Genomic DNA, 18,031 nt, shown 5'->3' with positions numbered 1-18,031 from the left:
TGTCGGACAAGCGGAAGAAATTGGCGCAGTGCTAGGAGAACTGCCCTGGTTTCTAACCAATTTATAGACCATTTGGCTTGCTGAGGTGTCCATTGACCCTGTGCTGATCGTGACTGACAGACTGCCCCCCAACTGGTCAGGCTGGCATCCGTCGTCACGATTATCCATCGTGGATTTTCTAGATCCATGCCCTGAAGCAAGTGATCCGGGATCAACCACCAATCTAGGCTGGCCCTGGGCAGTTCCAGCAACGACAAGGGCAAGTGGAACTCCTCCGACTTGGGGTACCAACGGGAAAGCAACGCCCTCTACAAAGGTTTCATATGAGCAAAGGCCCAAGGGACCAACTCCAGGGTAGATGCCATAGAACCAAGAACTTGTAAATAGTCCCACACCTTGGGCAAAGGAAGGGCCAACAGACGTCAAACCTGAGAAATTAACTTGTCCATCCTCACCAAAGGCAGGGAAACCTTGCTCACACTTGTGTCGAAACGTGCCCCCAGGAATTCAAACACCTGGGATGGAACCAGCTGCTCTTGGCGTAATTGACGACCCATCCTAGTGAATGCAGACGGTGCAAAACAGACTGCACCGCCATCTTGCAAAGCTCTTCTGATTTCGCTCGAATGAGCCAGTCGCCCAGGTAGGGATGAACTAATATCCCTTCTCGCTGAAGGCACGCTGCCACTATCACCATCACCTTGGTGAAGATTCGTGGAGCCGTCGCCAGCCCAAATGGTAGGGCACGAAACTGGTAATGCTCTCCCAAAACCATGAACCGCAGGAACCTCTGATGGTGTTCTTGGATTCCTATGTGAAGGTAAAGCTTCCATCAGATCCAAAGAGGCCAAAAACTCGCCTTTGTGGACGGCCGCAATGATGGATCTCAACATCTCCATCCGAAACCAAGGGACTCGCAACGCTTTGTTGACCTTCTTCAAATCCAAGATCGGCTGGAAGGAGCACTCCTTCTTGGGGACTTTGAAGTAAATGGAGTAACAACCAGTCCGATGCTCGGGTGGTGGAACCGAGACAATCGCTCCCAGGGCCTTTAACCGAGACAGAGTTTGAAGAATCATTTGTTGCTTTGCTTGAGACACACAGGGAGACACTAGAAACAGATCCCAAAGCAGGCGAGCAAAATCCAAAGCGTAACTACGATTTGTAATATTTAGAACCCACTGGTCTGATTGACCTTGACCCATTCCTCGCGAAACAGGGAGAGCCCCCCCCCCCCCCCTGATCTCCGGAACGGAGGAATGGGCCGGCGCACCTTCATTGTAGAGCTTTGGAGGCGAAACTGTGAGAGGTTCTGGTGTGCTGAGGCCGCCTGCGACCTTGCCGATGTTTGCCGAGGAGCAAAGGAAGAGCCTCTACCTGAACGGAAACGGCGCTGACCCCGAAAACGACCCCGGAACGCGCAGAAGGGGCGAGACGGTCTGGGCTTGTCATCAGGGAGCTTGTAAACCTTGTTGTCTCCCAAGGCTTTAATAAGATATTCCAGCTCGTCTCCAAACAGCAGCTTTCCCTTGAAAGGAAAAGAACCCAGTTAAGAAGAGGCATCAGCCAACCAGTTACGGAGCCACAGAAGCACGGAGAAGATCGTATAACGCATCCGCCGTATAGGCAACTGCCAATTCCATGCGATCCGCCTGTTCAGCCTCCCCTGGAGGAAGCTCCTGGGATGTGAGCAACTGCTGAACCCAGCGAAGGGTAGCTCTCTGCATCAGGCTGCTACAGACGGCGGCACTCACTCCCAGCGCGGATCGAAAATTTCCAGCTTTCTATCCTGAAGATCCTTGAGAGCTGCCCCTCCCGTCACTGGAATCGTGTGTTTAGCTATGGCCGTGACGGCCGAGCCCACCTTAGGAACCTTAAGAAGGTCCAAGGACTCACTCGGCAGCGGGTAAAGCTTTTCCATAGCTCTGCTAACCCGCAAGGAGGCTTCAGGTGCGTCCCATTCCCAGGACACAATCTGGAAAAGCTTCGGGTGAAAAGGAAAAGTTTGAGGGGAGCTCGAAGCCCCGATAAAACCGAATCTCCAGGAGAAGAATCCGTCACTGTTTGCGGAGCTGGAATCTCCAGTTCCTGTAGCACATGTGGAATTAACGGATCTAGTTCCTCCTTGCGGAACAACTGGAGCACCTGCGGATCATCCCCCCTCCACCGGAGCGGCACTGTCCACATTATCGCTCACATCTAGTGTGGAGGGGTCCTGAGGCATTGGATCCGAAGGTGTGGAGGGTATTAGAAACCCCTTGTCCGGAACTGGAGTAGGAGACTGCGTTTCCCAGTCAGCCTCAGCTTCTATATATGCTTTATGGAGCAGTAAGACAAACTGCGAGGAAAATGGGTGCTACCTCTTTAAGAGACCACCCAGAGGCAAGGCCGAGGGAGGAGCTGAGCCTGGCTGCAAATCACAGGGTCGTTGAGGGCTCAATGATGGGGAAAGCGGAGAGAGAGATCTCCTGCCTCTGAGCCTTGTGCAGCATCGGGACCTGAAGCAGGCAAGATGGCCGCCGTTCCCGCAGCAAGCGGGGACGGGGCAGGCCTCTGCCTCCGAGCTGCCTGATCGCCCCTCGAACCGCGCAGTCGCGGCAGGACAGACTCCGTCCCGAAATTGGCAGCTGCGAAGGCCCCTCACCCCGGGGATACAACGGGAGCAGAGGCCTTCACTGGAGAGCCGTGCTGCCAGCTCTCCACAAGCCTCAGAATTCGACCCACGCATCATGGAAAGGCGCGAAAAGAAGGCAAAAGCAGCTGGGTGAAACAATCCACCCCTTCCGAGGGCTGACAAAAAGGTTTGACTGCAATTTAAATATGCCCTTTTTTTTTTTTAATTAGCCACCAAGCAGGGGAAGTACCGTCCCTGAGTACTTAATGAATGCTAGCACCCACCAGAGGAATTTCGTCGTCTCTGGTCTTGTATTGAAGGGGGGAGAGGGACCGGCCCACCGGTAAATACTCCCCCCAGCTCACCAGGTTATGGTACAAGTCTCCGGGTATAACAGCCTTAGGGCACTGCCTTGCCTGCCCTTTAGGAAAGCTGTCAGTACACTTTGCCCTTTCTGTCAGACCTGTAGGGTCACTTCTTTTTTTTTTTTTTTTAAACTATAGGTTGATCTAGTCAAAGGTCTAATTCCTCCCAAATACCAAACCTTTCCAAAGTTAATAATCAATCAGGAAATTTGACAAGGATCAGGACCGCAGGTTATGCTATCCTTCATCTGCTGGAGTCCGAGAAATACTGAAGGATCGCAGGTGGCACACGGGTTATCTAGGGGGTGCTTTTCAGCTTTTCTCTGACTCCATCTGCTGGAAGGGAGGCATAACCCAGCAGTCTGGACTGATCCTGGTACATACAAGGAATTTGTGTTTTGATATTTATCTTTACTTTTTAATTTAGTTTAAGCATAACATCACTATTTGTTGTGATTTTGTACCCACATTACATTTTGTATTGTTGAACACATGATTTGTTTTGATTGTGTGTGTGGGTGTGTGTATTTATCTTTTATATTTGTACTCCGTCCAGTGTTGTTTACATGGGAGATCAGTTTTAGTATCAGGACACCGACATTGATGAGCCCCCTACAAAGCCAGCCATCACTCTCCCCCTGCTCACTACCTGCTTGGGGGACGTTGCTACTTCGTCTGCTACACATTCTGAGTTTGCTTACCATGCTAACAGTTGCTTTTCCTGTACCATGTTGCAGAAGCACCACCGGAGCTTGGAGCCTCGCCTGCAGCAGAAGCCGGAAACATGCTGGAGGACCAGGCCGCAGCTGCAGACCTGCAAGGTAAACCACCTTCCACTGGCACAGGCTTAACTACAGAGTGCTGTTAGTGTACACAGCACTGCACTGCCATGAAAGAGTAATTACTATTATAAAACTCATCACTGTACACAGCAGTGTATGGCCAAAATAATTATATAAAACTGTTCTGTTTCATCTTCCTGTACCAATCCAGTCCAAACAGGTGTATTATATCCTGCTACCCACAGGTGGAGGAAGAGAACAAAGACTCTCCATGACATCATTGCCACTAGGTATAGGTGGCACAGCACAGAGCAACTCCAGTATACTCTGTCTCCAGCAGATGGATTCACTGGTGGTGCTGCAGGATTTCCAGACAGCACTGACATCGCCGAGGGCCAGGCCAAGCCCCTTGTTCATCTAAGAGAGCAAGCCCAGTGCTGAGGTTCCCTGGTAGAACACTTGGGGGAGGGGGGGGGATTTCATGTTGTAACCAGGGGTTTAAAATACCATAAGAGGGTAAATACATTTGGGGTTTTTTCCCTGGGGGGAGGGGTGCTGCTGTGGCTCAAAGTGAAGAACCTGAAGCTGTGTGACAAGATTCTCTAAGAGACAGGCTTCAGGGAATAACAAAACAAACATGTCATTTTGTTATCAGTGCTGGCAGGAAAATGACACCTCCGGTGACTTAGAAGCCTCCGAGGAAGCTGGGGAGAATCAGTTGTGAGGTTTTGTTTTTTTCCTGCCTTCATGTCCCTTTACAAGAGGTGGGTGGGACTGAAGTAAAATGACCTCTGCAGGAAGAGCAAGACTGAAGATTCCGATGGTCAGCTCGCCGGGTCAGTCCTGCCAAAGCAAAGGCTTATGGGAACTCCATGCTGAGAGATATGCTAATGACCAGCCCCCACGATCTGGAGAGGTTACAAGGGGTGGGTGGGACTGAAGTAAAATGACCTCGGCAGGAAGAGCAAGACTGAAGATTCCGATGGTCAGCTCGCCGGGTCAGTCCTGCCAAAGCAAAGGCTTATGGGAACTCCTTGCTGAGAGATATGCTAATGACCAGCCCCCACGATGTGGAGAGAGGGGACACGGAGAGAAAAGTGCCGACTGCTTCTGCTTTTGCTCCTTTTATAAGGCCCCTTGCGGTGTTCTGAAAGGTTGAAATCCAGAGGGAATTGTTGTTAATACTCACAAAGTAGAGTGTGTGTGTCTGAAAGGAAGTAAAAATGTTGTTCATATTAGAGCTACCCAGGTAAGAATAGTAACAGTCAGTTACTTATAATTGCAGCCAAGACCCAGAGATTTTTATTGGCTTATTTCAGTTACTGTTGTAGTGAGAAATTTACCGAGTATGAGAAACTGAGGTGGATAAACACATTGTGTTAATATTCTTTTTATTTGTTAACTGAAAAGTGTAAATAAACTTTTCAGACTGACCACACTGTGAACTTTTGATGCATAAATTGATAGACTCTGAGAGTTAATGGGCTTTTGAAGTTCTACAGCACAAGTATTAAACTCAGATTCTGGTCTGAGAGTGACTGCAATGTCAGTTACTATTCAGTGTTCTGTATGAAACAAGACTTAATACTTCTGACTCAGCTTTAGTGTTTCCTTGTATGTACCAGGATCAGTACAGACTGCTGGGTTGTGTCTCCCTTCCAGCAGATGGAGTCGGAGAAGGCACCCCCTCTTAACTTGGTGTACCTTGGAGTATTTCTCTGACTCCAGCAGAGGAGGTCGGCAGAACCTGCGGTCCTGATCCTATCACATTATTTCTTCTCTGGTAGTTCCCAGAGTTGTTAAACTCTCTTCTCTTTTTATAAACAACTTTGGCTACATCAAGTTTGTTTAAACAAAACGTTTTTTTACTTTTAGTCAGGAAGTGGTGAGATCAGTGTTATTCCTCCCAAGGTGGCTGCAGCCTTGGTAGAGGTTTGCCTGGGGCTGGATGCCCCGATAGCCTAATCCCCGGAGGCACGGCCCACTCTGGTGAGTGGGAGAGTAACCAGCAGGCTGGTCCCTCCCCCCCTGCACCCCGAGATGTTGCATTCCTCGGGTGCCACGTCCTGTGCGTGTGTTTCTCATTTTTATATTCTAATTCTCTTTCTATTTTTAAACAACAAAGAATTAGTTAAATAGTACTTTATCTTGTAGCTGAGACAGAGAAAACTGGACATTTATTTATTTATTTTTAACTTTTATATACCGACATTCTTGCATTAAATGCAAATCATGCCGGTTTACAGTGAAACAGAAAAAGCAGGAAAAAATTCCTTAGTCGAGTACAATGAAACAGCTTAGTTAACAAAGGAAACATAAAAATAAATTTTTACATATACACAAAGGTTTGCAAGAAGGGGTGCATAAAGGGGAGAGCCCCTTTGTTGCGCGCCAAAGGCGCGCGATGCCTGGTGTTGAGGCTGTCTTAACTGTCCGATGTTAGTGACGTCATGGGGATATATATATATATATATATATATATATATGATGTTATAATCATGTGTTATAGTCACATGACTATAACACCCACCAAATAATAATTATGAAACTGTTACAGTATTTTGATGGCACCTATTTAATTGTTAGAATTCTAGACACACTATACAACATATAGTTATGTGCCCTATTGTGAACCGTTGTGATGGCACCCGCTTAACGATGGTATAGAAAAGATTTTAAATACTTCAAATTTTATTTATTTATTTATCTCTTACTTGTTGACGCTGCCGGGATTTTCATGCTCAGCAGGTGGGGAATCGGGGCAGCGTTTTTCGCGCGATGGTGTGTGCACCCGCTGCCTCCCCGAAAGGGGAAGGCCCGTCAGGGGAGGGTACAGGGGCAATTTTGGCACGGGGGTCCAGCCAAGGATCCTGATCGTGGGTGGCCCTGTTCCCGGCTAGCGCGAACGGTGGCCATTTTGTCAGTCCCATGCTCTCCTGCAGGGGGAGGGGAGTTCCCTTCTTCTCCGCTTTCTCCACCCAGCTTGAGCCTGGTTCTGCCTTGCGGTCCGAGGCCTGCCTCCCCTTCAAACTCTATTCCCCCCCCCCCCCCCCCCCCCCGGCAGAGCTCTTAAAGGAACATGTGCCTTTTTCTTCAAAATTTATATTAATGCACAAAGCCTTTTTGGAGGCGGAGGCCCAGCTGCAGGATACTGAGGTGGCTAAACGTGCTGCAGCTCCGGATGCCCCTTCGACCCCTGTGGTGGTTCCAGATCTTGGTCCCTTGGGTTCTTTCCTGAACCCGCTCCTCCCAAATCCGGGCAGGAATGTTGATGAGTCCACCCCGGTAGAAGGGGATGATCCCTGTGTTTTCCGCTTATTTAAGCGGGAGGAGCTGGATCCTTTGATCCCTCATGCCCTGGCTGAACTGGACATTGAGATCCTGCAGCCTAGTGCGGTGCCAAGCAAGGGGGGGGATCCAGTCCTTTCGGGGCTGCGAGCCCCTCCCAAAACCTTTCCCTTTCACCCGATGCTCATGCAGCTTGTAACCTGGGAATGGGAATCTCCTGAGGCGACCCTTCGGGTGGCAAGGGCTATGGAAAAACTCTGCCTATTCAACATTCATTGAAAAAAGTTTTTTTACATTTTAACCCTCATTTTATAATCTATAATATAGCATGTGAATATTTGAAATGTAACACATCTATCTGTAGTGCTCCTGATTACATTATATCCTTTGCCAAAAAGGCCCTTGTTTCACCTTCCCGGCTTCTTCAGGGGAATATTTCAAAGTGGAACGATCAACAGTGAGTAAATTACAACCACTCGATTCTAATAATAAATAAAGTTAAAATTAATCAAAAGAAAAAAAAATTTGATGTATCATTTACTCTTCTTTATCAATATGTTTACTCAGAACTTCATTATCTTTCTCTATAACAATAAAATACCCCATTCTAAGTTCACATAAAGATATCTTTTATTAAATTAAAAGATCTAATCTTTGCTATAAAATTCATTTTAAGCACTATCAAATATCTCACTATGAACTTTCAATCATGGAAAAATATGTATATATATTTACCTGAACTCTCTCCTACCTTGTCATCAAGGAGTGAGTCAGAAAAATCACAGGGTTCAATGTTGCCTCACGGCTAAATCCTTCTACTTCTATTATAAGCACATTTCCCGAACCCATGTGTTGACCTAGAAAATTAATTATAAGGAAGATCTCATCATCCCTCTATAACCAACCACCTTCATTACTACTATTTAAATCAACTATCACAAAAAACACTTCAATGCAGCTACCGACTAATTGAACTCTACCCTTATTACTACTTACTGACATGACCACTCTTTAGCTGTGTTGAATTACCAATAAAAACTCCTAATACCACAAGAATTTTCCAACTGAGCTGTAGACCACGCATGGACAATAAGTTTGAAGATAACCTGTAAAGATATTATACCATGAGCCTCAAACACAAAATATTTATTCCTACCTACCTCTAAAGAACCTCACCCTTTGATTTCTTCAATAACCGTTTACATACCTCAGTGCTGGGCAAAAGAAATTCCAAACAATTGAAAAGTACCAAGGCTTAATGTTTGCAACTAACACTCTGTTCATCAGCCATCCCGGTCAACTAAGGCTTAGTATTTTCGACTCATACTCTTTCCATCAGTGATCCTGGTCGACCATCAAGATGCTTGTTCTTTCATACATACTATAATAAATTAAAAATCGACCATCACCACCTTTATATGAACTCTCAGCAAAGAAAAATAGGGGGACTAGCTCTCCCTTGTCCTCTTGTAAATCACAGGACTTCCTTCATGAAAATTAAAACTTACCCCTACCGCCACCTTCTCGGCGTTTACCGGTCTCAAAAGGTTTTGTTCACAACAAGGCTTTCTCCGTAAAGACTTCCATGTTTATACAGCTCCCCTCACTTCACCAACATCCAATCACAAGCTGTCTCCTATTAAACACCCAATCACACATTACCTAGATTTACTCCATAGTGAACCACTCCTTTATCACTATCTCACTGTATCCACAATACCCAGGATACTTACTTCCCCTCACCATTCAGTATGGCTTAATTCGCAGGTGTCTAAAAAAAAAACTCCATACTTTTACCTCACGTCCCACACAACTCCTTATCTACTCACAGTAACCATGCTGGTTTACATGAATGCTTCCCATTTGATCATTGTATTTAAACCATTAGGGATTAATGTCTGCCAAAAATAAATGAATCTTTGTTCAGTTTGGCGCAAACTCTGAGAGATGGATCCTCCCCTTCGATTTTGAAGCTGTTGGATAATACAAAATCTTAATTGATCAACTGTGTGTCCTTGATCTTGCCAGTGTTTGACCAACGGAGAGTCTACCTTTCCAGTATGTATACAGCTCCTATGCTATATTATCCGGGTTCGTATAGGCAACTTAGTGTGACATATATAATTTAGAATAGGGACACATTATAACGTAGATAACCCTAGCTGTACTACAATCAAAGTGCCCTTTTAAAATCTGTTTACAAGGCAATGTCGGATGTTGGAATATCTGTGGGACCAACACATGTTTACACACAGAGCAACCCTTGCATGTATACTGTCCATGCATACCTTCAACACGATTTTCCTGCACATCTGAATGTACCAGCAAATCTCGTAAATTCCAACCTCTAGAACGCGCAAAAAGGGGTCTATGATGTAAACACTCATGCAAAGTTAACACATGCCAGTGCTGGAGAATAATTCCTTGAACTCTGAGTCCTTGAAGAAAACAGTATTAATTTGAAAGGAAATACATGTATTTTGTAACATTTTCAATATAAGAAGAAGAAAAGACTTCCAAATAGTAACATGTATAGGTAAATATCCCTAATCTCCTAGGAAACATATACTCAAAATTACAAAGTTACAAATCATGCAGCAAGCTCACAATTAAAGATCCAAGATTTACCCAACCCAAAGAGCTGGTATTCTCAAAGCGCCCCTCCCACCCCCACCTCCTTTAATGGGGCTTGCTTACTTCCCACCTATTTGGACCGTGCTAGACTGGTGTAGAAGGATGAAATGGAAGGCGAGATTTTCTTACCTGTTAATTTTCTTTCCATGAATCTTGCTTTAGCAGTCCAGGACCCTCCTGGGAAGTTGGGCATGTTTGAGTTAAGTCCATAATTGCTTTTTCTGTGTGTATTTATTGCTGATGAGCAGGTCTTCCTCTTACCTATTGTTCTTCCATTCTGTTTTTTTTTCTTCTGCAGTTCTTGAATAGGATGGTGAATGTTGAAGGTTGTAGTATTTTTATATCGAGTTTTATTAATGCAGAGCTCAATATTGAGCCACTGCATGGCTCTGCTAGTTAGCTGGTTATATTTAATTGGCTAACTAGTGTTGTATGTTCAGTGGTGCAGCTGCACTGGCTATAACTTAAAGTTAGCTGTTTATGTATAACCGGCTAACTTTAGGACAGCCCTTTGGCCCGACCAGTTAGCCAGTTAAATCAGCTGGCTAACTCTGAATGAGTTGGCTGGATAGTTTTTCTGGCCAACTCGCCTCCTCCCATTCCCCACCCTGTCTTAGCAGGCTGAAAACTTAGCTGGCTAAGCCACTTATCTGGCTAAGTGGTGCCCGCTGACTGTAGCCAGATATTCAGCACCACCACCTAGTGGCTAAGAGTCATTTTGAATATCAGGCTCGCAGTTTCTTTGCTTTGTCAGGGGTATACCGAGGTTTCTCTGTACTCCATGACCTATACATTGTGGTGAGGTCATGGAGAAAATCTTTGTGCTCTGTCTCCATCTGCTGGTAGGGGAGCATAACCCACTTATTTGGACTTGGCTGGTATAGCAGGATTTCTGGAAGAAAATTAGAGGTAAGAATTTCTCCTTGGTGTACATAGGAAGATAGTAAAGCTCAATCAACATACATAATCCTGTACAGTTACAGAGCAGTTATTTGTAAATCAGTGTCGGTGTGCACAGCCCTCACTGTCAGGAAACAGTAAAATGTATTTATAAAGCTCATCGATGTACATAACAATTTATGGTCACAGCGCAGTGATTTATACGGTTCCAGCAGTTTTCACAATGCTGTACAACCAAAGTAATTTTTATTTATAAAGCTCCATCAACAAGAGCAGAGATTATTAAAAAAGTGCTGTTTTGCACATGAAGGATGCTAGGTCCAACTCCAAAGAGATTAAAATGTAAAAGTCCTTGTCTTTAAAAAAAAAAAAAAAAAAGTTACCCATTGTATGTCTTTGACAAAGCCCATAAAAACAGAGCTCTGACAGAGTTTGAGCACAGAGTGATAGTGACTTACCTGGAGTAACTTTGGAAGTTGGAAGGAGCAGAGCGAGTGGCAAAACCTTGGGTCACACAAGGAGAGAACATAAGTGCCATGGTGGATGAGACCAAGGCCTCAGACAATGCCATTCCAGGTTGCAAGTACCTGGCAGATCCCCCAACATTGATCTGTTTCTTGTATCTCACTCCCAGGGATAGCGCTGGCTTTCCAGACTCTTAATTGGCTAATAACTGTTTATGGACTTTTCCTTCAGGAGCTTGCCCAATCCTCTTTTGAACCCCACTAGGTTGGTTGCCTTGGCAACAGTTTCCATAGCTTGATAGTGTTCTTCCTACAATTTTTTTTCCATCTGCCAGTTGCTAGTTTCATGGAGTGTCCCCCTAAATAACCATTCCCTATGTACCATTTCCACCCCATTCATGATTTTAGAAACCTCAATCATAACCCCTCTAGCGTCTCTTCTCCAATCTAAAGAGCCCTAATCTGTTTAGCCTTTCACCAAAAGACGCTCTTGTCTGTATCTCCTCTAGGTCTGCTCTGTCTTTTCTGACATGGGGCGACCAGAACCGCACCCAGTTAAGACCTTTCAGGTATCCGAAGGTCTGTATCATATTCCTGAAAAGTTTTAATGATGTACAAACATCAAATCTTTTCTATTGGAAAGAAATCAATAGAATTAAGGGTCATGAAATGAAACTCCAGGGAGGACATCTCAGAACCCATGTCAGAAAATATTTCTAACATTGGTTAATATGCTAGTTGGTTAATATTGGTTATTTTTATTTATTTATTTATTTAAAAAAATTTTCCATACCGTCATTAAGTTAGGTACCATCATAACGGTTTACACTAAGGCACAAATATCAATATTGGAAACAGATAATAAATTCTATCACTAAACATGTGCCAAAATATTACGGTAACATGGATCGTTATAATTATTCCTAAATGGTTGTGTTATATCATGTCCATTTTTGTAACAGGTTTAAAATAGATAGCTTAATCTTTGGTGATCAAAAATATTTAAGAATAAAAATAGAATATATACCCGTGTAGATTGGGGTAGTGTGCTAGGGTGTTCTGCAGATTGCGTTTTCTTTTTCCCTGTGTTCTACTCTCCTTTCTCTTTGTTGTATGCTTGTTTGAATAACCATGTTTTTAAATGTTTTCTGAAGGTTTTGATGTCTGTTTGTAAGCAGATCTCTGTAGGCATGGAGTTCCATAGCATAGGACCTGCTAAGGAAAGTGCTCTTTCCCTTACTTGGGTTAGTTTAGCTGCTTTAATTGAGGGGATGGTCAGTAAAGCCTTATTTACTGATCTCAGGTTTCTGTTAGGGACGTGTACGCGGAGGGCTGTATTCAGCCATTCAGCTTTTTCATTATGTATTAATTTATGTATGGTACATAGCTTTTTATAGTGTATTCTTTGCTCGATGGGTAACCAGTGTAATTCCATTAGGGTTTCAGTGATGTGGTCTCTTTTACTTTTACCAGTCAGGAATCTAGCAGCCGTGTTCTGCATTATTTGGAGTGGTCTAATCGTTGTGTATGGTAATCCAAGTAGGAGTGCATTACAGTAATCAGTACTAGCGAAAATTAGAGCTTGTAATACTGAACGGAAGTTATTTGTTGGCAGTAGAGGTTTTAGTCTTCTGAGGGTCATGAGTTTGGCGTATCCTTCCCTTACTTTTAGCGATATGTGTTGTTTTAGGTTAAGTTCTGTGTCAATAATCACTCCGAGGTTTCTTACTTTCTCTGTAAGCTCAAATTTTTGTTTGTTTTTGAGTATGATAGGGTTTTGGATGTTTTCAATGCTTTTGCGTTCCAAGAGTAGGAATTCTGTTTTTTCTATGTTAATCACTAATTCCATCTGGTTTAGTAATTGTTTGATATCCAGATACATGTTTGCTATGTTCAGTGGCTTTTCAATTGTGTCTTCAATGGGTAGGATTATTTGAATATCATCAGCATAAATGTAGTGTGAGATGCTTAGACCAGCTAGTAGGTGACATAATGGTAGTAAGTATATGTTAAATAGGGTGGCCGATAAGGCTGACCCCTGAGGGACTCCTGTTTTTGAAGGTTTATTTTATTTGACATAACGTCTTTTATCTGGACTTGGTAGTATCTGTTGTCTAGGTATGATTGGAACCATTTGATTGTTTTGTTACTTAATCCTATTTCTTCTAATCTGTTTAGTAGGATGCTATGATTTACAGTATCAAATGCTGCTGATAGGTCAAGCATCATTAGGATGTACCGCTTACTGCTGTCAAAGCCTCTCATGATGTTATCTGTAAGGGCAAGTAGTAGTGTTTCTGTACTATAGTTTTTACGAAAGCCATGTTGTGATGGATATAGGATATTATTCTCTAAGTGTTCAGCAAGCTGTTTTTGTATGGATTTTTCTATTAACTTTGCGATTAGTGGTAAGTTAGATACTGGCCTATAATTGTTCAGAATGCTCGGATCACTGTTTTTTTTCTTTAAAATTGGTTTAACAATTGCTCCTTTTAGTGAGTCTGGCATGGTTCCTTCTGTTAAGGATAGGTTGATAATCTTTGTTAGTATCGGGGATACTGTGTTGGCTACTTTTTTTATGTCCATGGTTGGTATAGTGTCTTCTGCATGTGGGGCGGGGTTTATTCTTTTTAGCATGGTTTCGACTTCTATTTCTGAAATTTCATTGAATTCTGTCCATTGATTAACATCTCTTTTTTGCATTTTAATATTTTGTTTGGTTGTGTTAGGAATCTTGTTTTTTAGGTTCATAAATATTTCATTGAAGATGTGGCTATTTCATTATATCTATTTTCTGGTAAGTTTTGGGGAGTATTAGTTTTATCATTGGTGAGATTTGTTACAATGCTGAAAAGTGTTCTTGGGTTATTTGCAAATTTTTCTATTTTAGTACTGTAGTATTGTATTTTTTCGTTGAGGATTATTTATCTTTTCATTATGCCATTGTTTTGTTTTTTTGGGTTCTTCTATTTTGATGTTTTTTATTGGGTTTATCTCATCAGCTAGTTTCTTAGTGGTTTGCATCCATGATGTAATTGCGGAGTGGCAGTTGGTGTAATCCATTTTAGTTAGTTCTACTTCTAATTTGTCTTTCAGGGCTTCTATGTTAAAAGGTGGGCGATATTTGAATTCATAGGGTTCTCTTTTTATTGTTGCTGCTTGTTCTGTGAATTTGACGGTGGATTATATGAGAAAGTGATCTGACCATGGGATCTGTGTGTAGTCTGTTTTAATGTGTTCTAAGTAGCTTTGGTTAATAAATAAGTTAAGTGAGTGTCCGGCTTCGTGGGTTGGCTCATTAGTAGTTGGTGTGAAACCTAGTGCTGTCATAATGTCTAATAGTGTTTGGCAGTTATTTGATAATGGATTAGAGTCCATATGTAGGTTGAAATCGCCTAGTACGATGGTGGGTTTTGATGTTTTTAAATGTGTTGTTAGGAATTCAATTAGTGGGGAGATGTTTAATTCTAGAAGGCTTGGGGGGCAGTATAATAAGCAGATTTGTAGGTTAATGGTTTCAAATAGTGCAATTTCGTGGTTTCTAGGGGGTGTTATCGGGATTAGTTTACATTTAAACTTTTTTCAATTATTAGGAGTAATCCACCCCCTCTTTTGTTTATTCTGGGGATTGAGAAGACATCATAGTTTGTGTGTGCTATTTGGTTCTTTAATACAATGTCTGATTTCTTTAGCCATGATTCTGTAATCGCTTGAAGCTTGGTTTTGTGTTGTAAAGTAAGTCTGAGATTATTGGGAATTTTTTAGTGATACATTGTGCATTGACTAAAAGGAAGGTTATCATTACTAAATTACTTGGAATAGTGTTTGCGGTGGTGTTGGTCTTTTTTACTTGTATGATATTACTAGATGTGGTTTTCTTGGTTTTGTGTGTTGTCTGTCTGTTTCTGTGATTATTTGAGTAAGATTTCCCATATTTACCTTTGTTGAGGCAGGTTAGTTCTTTATAATTAAAAGCTCTCATTTCATATCAGATTTTCCAACATGAATAATCCCTCTGACCAGCCAATTGTGTTACAGTTTTTGTAACTGCAGAGTTCAGGTTTCTACGTAACACTCTCCCATGTGACTTTTTCAGGTGAGTCTGTGCTGTCTGTTCTGCAGAGCATGCAGCAAACCATGGAGCGCTTCACCACAGCAAACATCTCTCAACTGCAGTCTATCTCCAGCAGACTGCTGAATATGGAAAAAACGCTGCAGAATATGGAAGAAACGCAGAATATGATCTTGATAGCACACAGCACGAACAATTTGAATCGACACATTTAGCAAACACTTTTCCCATTTACACCTCACCTCCAACAACCTGCTGCAGATGGATAGATCCTGCAAAAAATGCTCTCAATAGCATGAACAAGAATAATGCAATCCCTTCTCCCATTCGTACCTCATATCTGAAAACCCAGTGCAGGTGGGAGAGATGCTGCACGAGCTTCTCCTGAGAGTGTACGTTCTCCAAGGACAAGCAGGATGGTAGTCCTCAAATATGGGTGACCTCATCAAATGGAGCCAGACATGGAAAACTTTTGTCAATTTCTAGAAACTTTGCCTGGACACACTGAACATGCTCACCATGCGTCCACACGGGGTCCTTCTTCAGTATTTTTTTTCCCCAAGGAACTATCAGCCTCACAGTCAGATTGAGCTCTTAAAAACTTGGGCTTTTTGCCTTGGAAAACTGTTTTTTTTGTGGGTTTTTTCATTGTCTCTCTTTAGCCCTTGCTGGGTCCCCCTTGATTCCTCCCCGTAGTGTTCCAAGTCAGGGTTTTCGGCATTTTTGGGTAACTTTTCTTTCACTGTCATCCCCCTACCCCCGGTTGCAGCTGCCTCCATGTATCATTTCTCCCAGTTGTTTTGCCCCATCATGGCCACGTCCGGCTTTTGCCGATGCCCCCAGTGGCTGAGGACCATGCGATCACGATCCGCATGTCGTCTATCCTCTGCCTGAGGGCATCGCATGATGTCCGGGGTTGCTGCTTGTGCGCCAAGATGATCTCAAAGGGGCATCTACTTCGACTCGACAAGATGGACAAACTCTTTGGGTTGAAGTCGTCCAGGCCATCGCCATCGGAGGACCTCTAAGCCGCACCGATGGACATCACGCTATCGGTTCCGTCAAAGTTGTCAGTGGATAGGAGCGCCGAAGACCATCTTTGTCTATCTTCTCTGAGCTGAGGACATCGGGTTCATTGTCCTCGACCTTGGCACCTGGGAGAGACTGGGCTGAGCATCATGGGAAGGATAACCAGCATAGACAGTCGATGCATGGGTGTAGGGCAAGGGGACATACTGGCTTTTGCCCTGATGCCTCCAAAGCAGCCCCATGGCCAAGAATGCCAAGCCCCCATCTATGCCTGGGGTCCACGCTGGTCTCCACCGGTCCTGGTGCAAGTCGCCGATCCACCTTGTGTGTCTGAGGAAGATCTAGCCACCCCTCCTGCCTCCCAGTTGGTGTTTGCATCGGCAACATTTGAGGAGGAGCTAGTGTCAAGTTCAGCTAGCAGTGGAGCAAGTGCTACAGGGCATCAGTCCCACGGCACCGGAGCTGATGCTGCCTGTGCGTGTACTGCTTCTGGAGAAGCTCAATGTGCTCATAGGTGTCTTACCGACCCATCTGGCATCGGTTCCTGGGATGGCATCAAGGCCTCCCTCAACCAATATGGTGCTTGTCGTCTGTTCCTCCTCCAAGGAGGAAGCTCTGTCGAGGCCAGCGGCGACATCAAGGCCAGTGGTCTCCTGTCCAGTTCCATTGGTGCCTGCCTCTCTAGACATTCGCTGAGAACCTAGGGCCCCGTCCCCTGTGGATAACAGTGAGGTTGAGAATCCCTATGAGCCCTGGGGGGATGATCAGGCGGAGTCCTCCGAGGATTCAGATGGTCTCCCATCAGACCCTTCTCCAGAGGAGCAGAGGAAGTCCTCACCTGAGGACTTAACCTTCGCAGGATTTGTCAGGGTGATGGTGGAGGCCATCCCATTCCAGCTGATTTTTTTTTTTTTAATTTTATAGTTTTATTGGAAATAGACACCAAGTTCCAGAACAATATGCAAAAATTCCATGTACATGATGTAATCAGTCCTTATACAGGAATACAAATTATATAATTTTAAAGCTAAACATAAAGTTGACTTGTCACTGTAAACTTTCTAATTTTACATGGTCAATAATAAACTAATAGTTACAACTTTACAGCATCTGGATGTGACTCCGTTAACTCTCCAATAATTTTATTTTGCATGGTTTCTCCATGGCCCAAAACCTCCCCCCACCCCTCCCCTCTGCTATTAAAGAGTGCAATGATAAATGGGGTCAACCTCTACCCATGGGACTACCTCTCATTAAGCCCCTATTGTTATATTTCACGATATCGCAGTGGACATCCAGTTTACATACCCGGACCAAGTCATGAAAATGTATCATGGTTTTGCGTTTGTATGCTGTAATTTTCCCCAATGTATACATGCTATGTGCCTGAGACTGTATGGCAGACAGATTCGGAACAAGTGTCCTTCCCGTAGCCAGCTATGGCGCCCCTGGTTGCGATAACCACATACTGAATGAATTTATTATGAGTTTTATTGACCCCCCACAACATCTACATTCAGCAGTGCCTGTGTTGCAGACAGGTAAATTTGAACCTGTATAATAGTACTGATCCATTCTGAGACCCGTGACCATACTTGTATTTTAGGACATTCCCACCATAGATGGAGAAAAGTTCCCAACCCCCCCACATAATTTCCAACAAGTATTGGACATTGTAGGGAACATATGGTGCAATTTCTCTGGGGTCATGTACCATCTGTATAACATTTTATACCCATTCTCTATATGTCCTGCAGAAATTAACCCTTTCCCTTTGGATATATAGATACGTCGCCATATAGCTTCGTTCATTTCCCCCCTCAAGCCTCGCTCTCACACTTTAATATGTGTATGTTGTAGTTTAGGGGCGCTGTTTAAAAACA

General features: G+C 43.7%; 1 protein-coding gene across 1 annotated transcript in view; it reads left to right on the top strand.

The window, feature by feature from the left end:
- LOC115082203 overlaps window positions 1-17,257 on the top strand; it is a 59,107-nt gene extending 41,850 nt beyond the window's left edge. The window contains exons 4-5 of the mRNA XM_029586453.1: window positions 3,717-3,800; window positions 15,144-17,257. Coding sequence (XP_029442313.1) covers window positions 3,717-3,800; window positions 15,144-15,334 — 275 coding nt within the window. The 3' untranslated portion in view covers window positions 15,335-17,257. The remainder of the gene's footprint in view (window positions 1-3,716; window positions 3,801-15,143) is intronic.
- The last annotated feature ends 774 nt before the right edge of the window (window positions 17,258-18,031 follow it).

The sequence above is a fragment of the Rhinatrema bivittatum genome, unplaced genomic scaffold (genome assembly GCF_901001135.1).
Source record: "Rhinatrema bivittatum unplaced genomic scaffold, aRhiBiv1.1, whole genome shotgun sequence".
Lineage (NCBI taxonomy): Eukaryota > Metazoa > Chordata > Amphibia > Gymnophiona > Rhinatrematidae > Rhinatrema > Rhinatrema bivittatum.
This window is presented reverse-complemented; position numbering and strand designations above follow the sequence as displayed.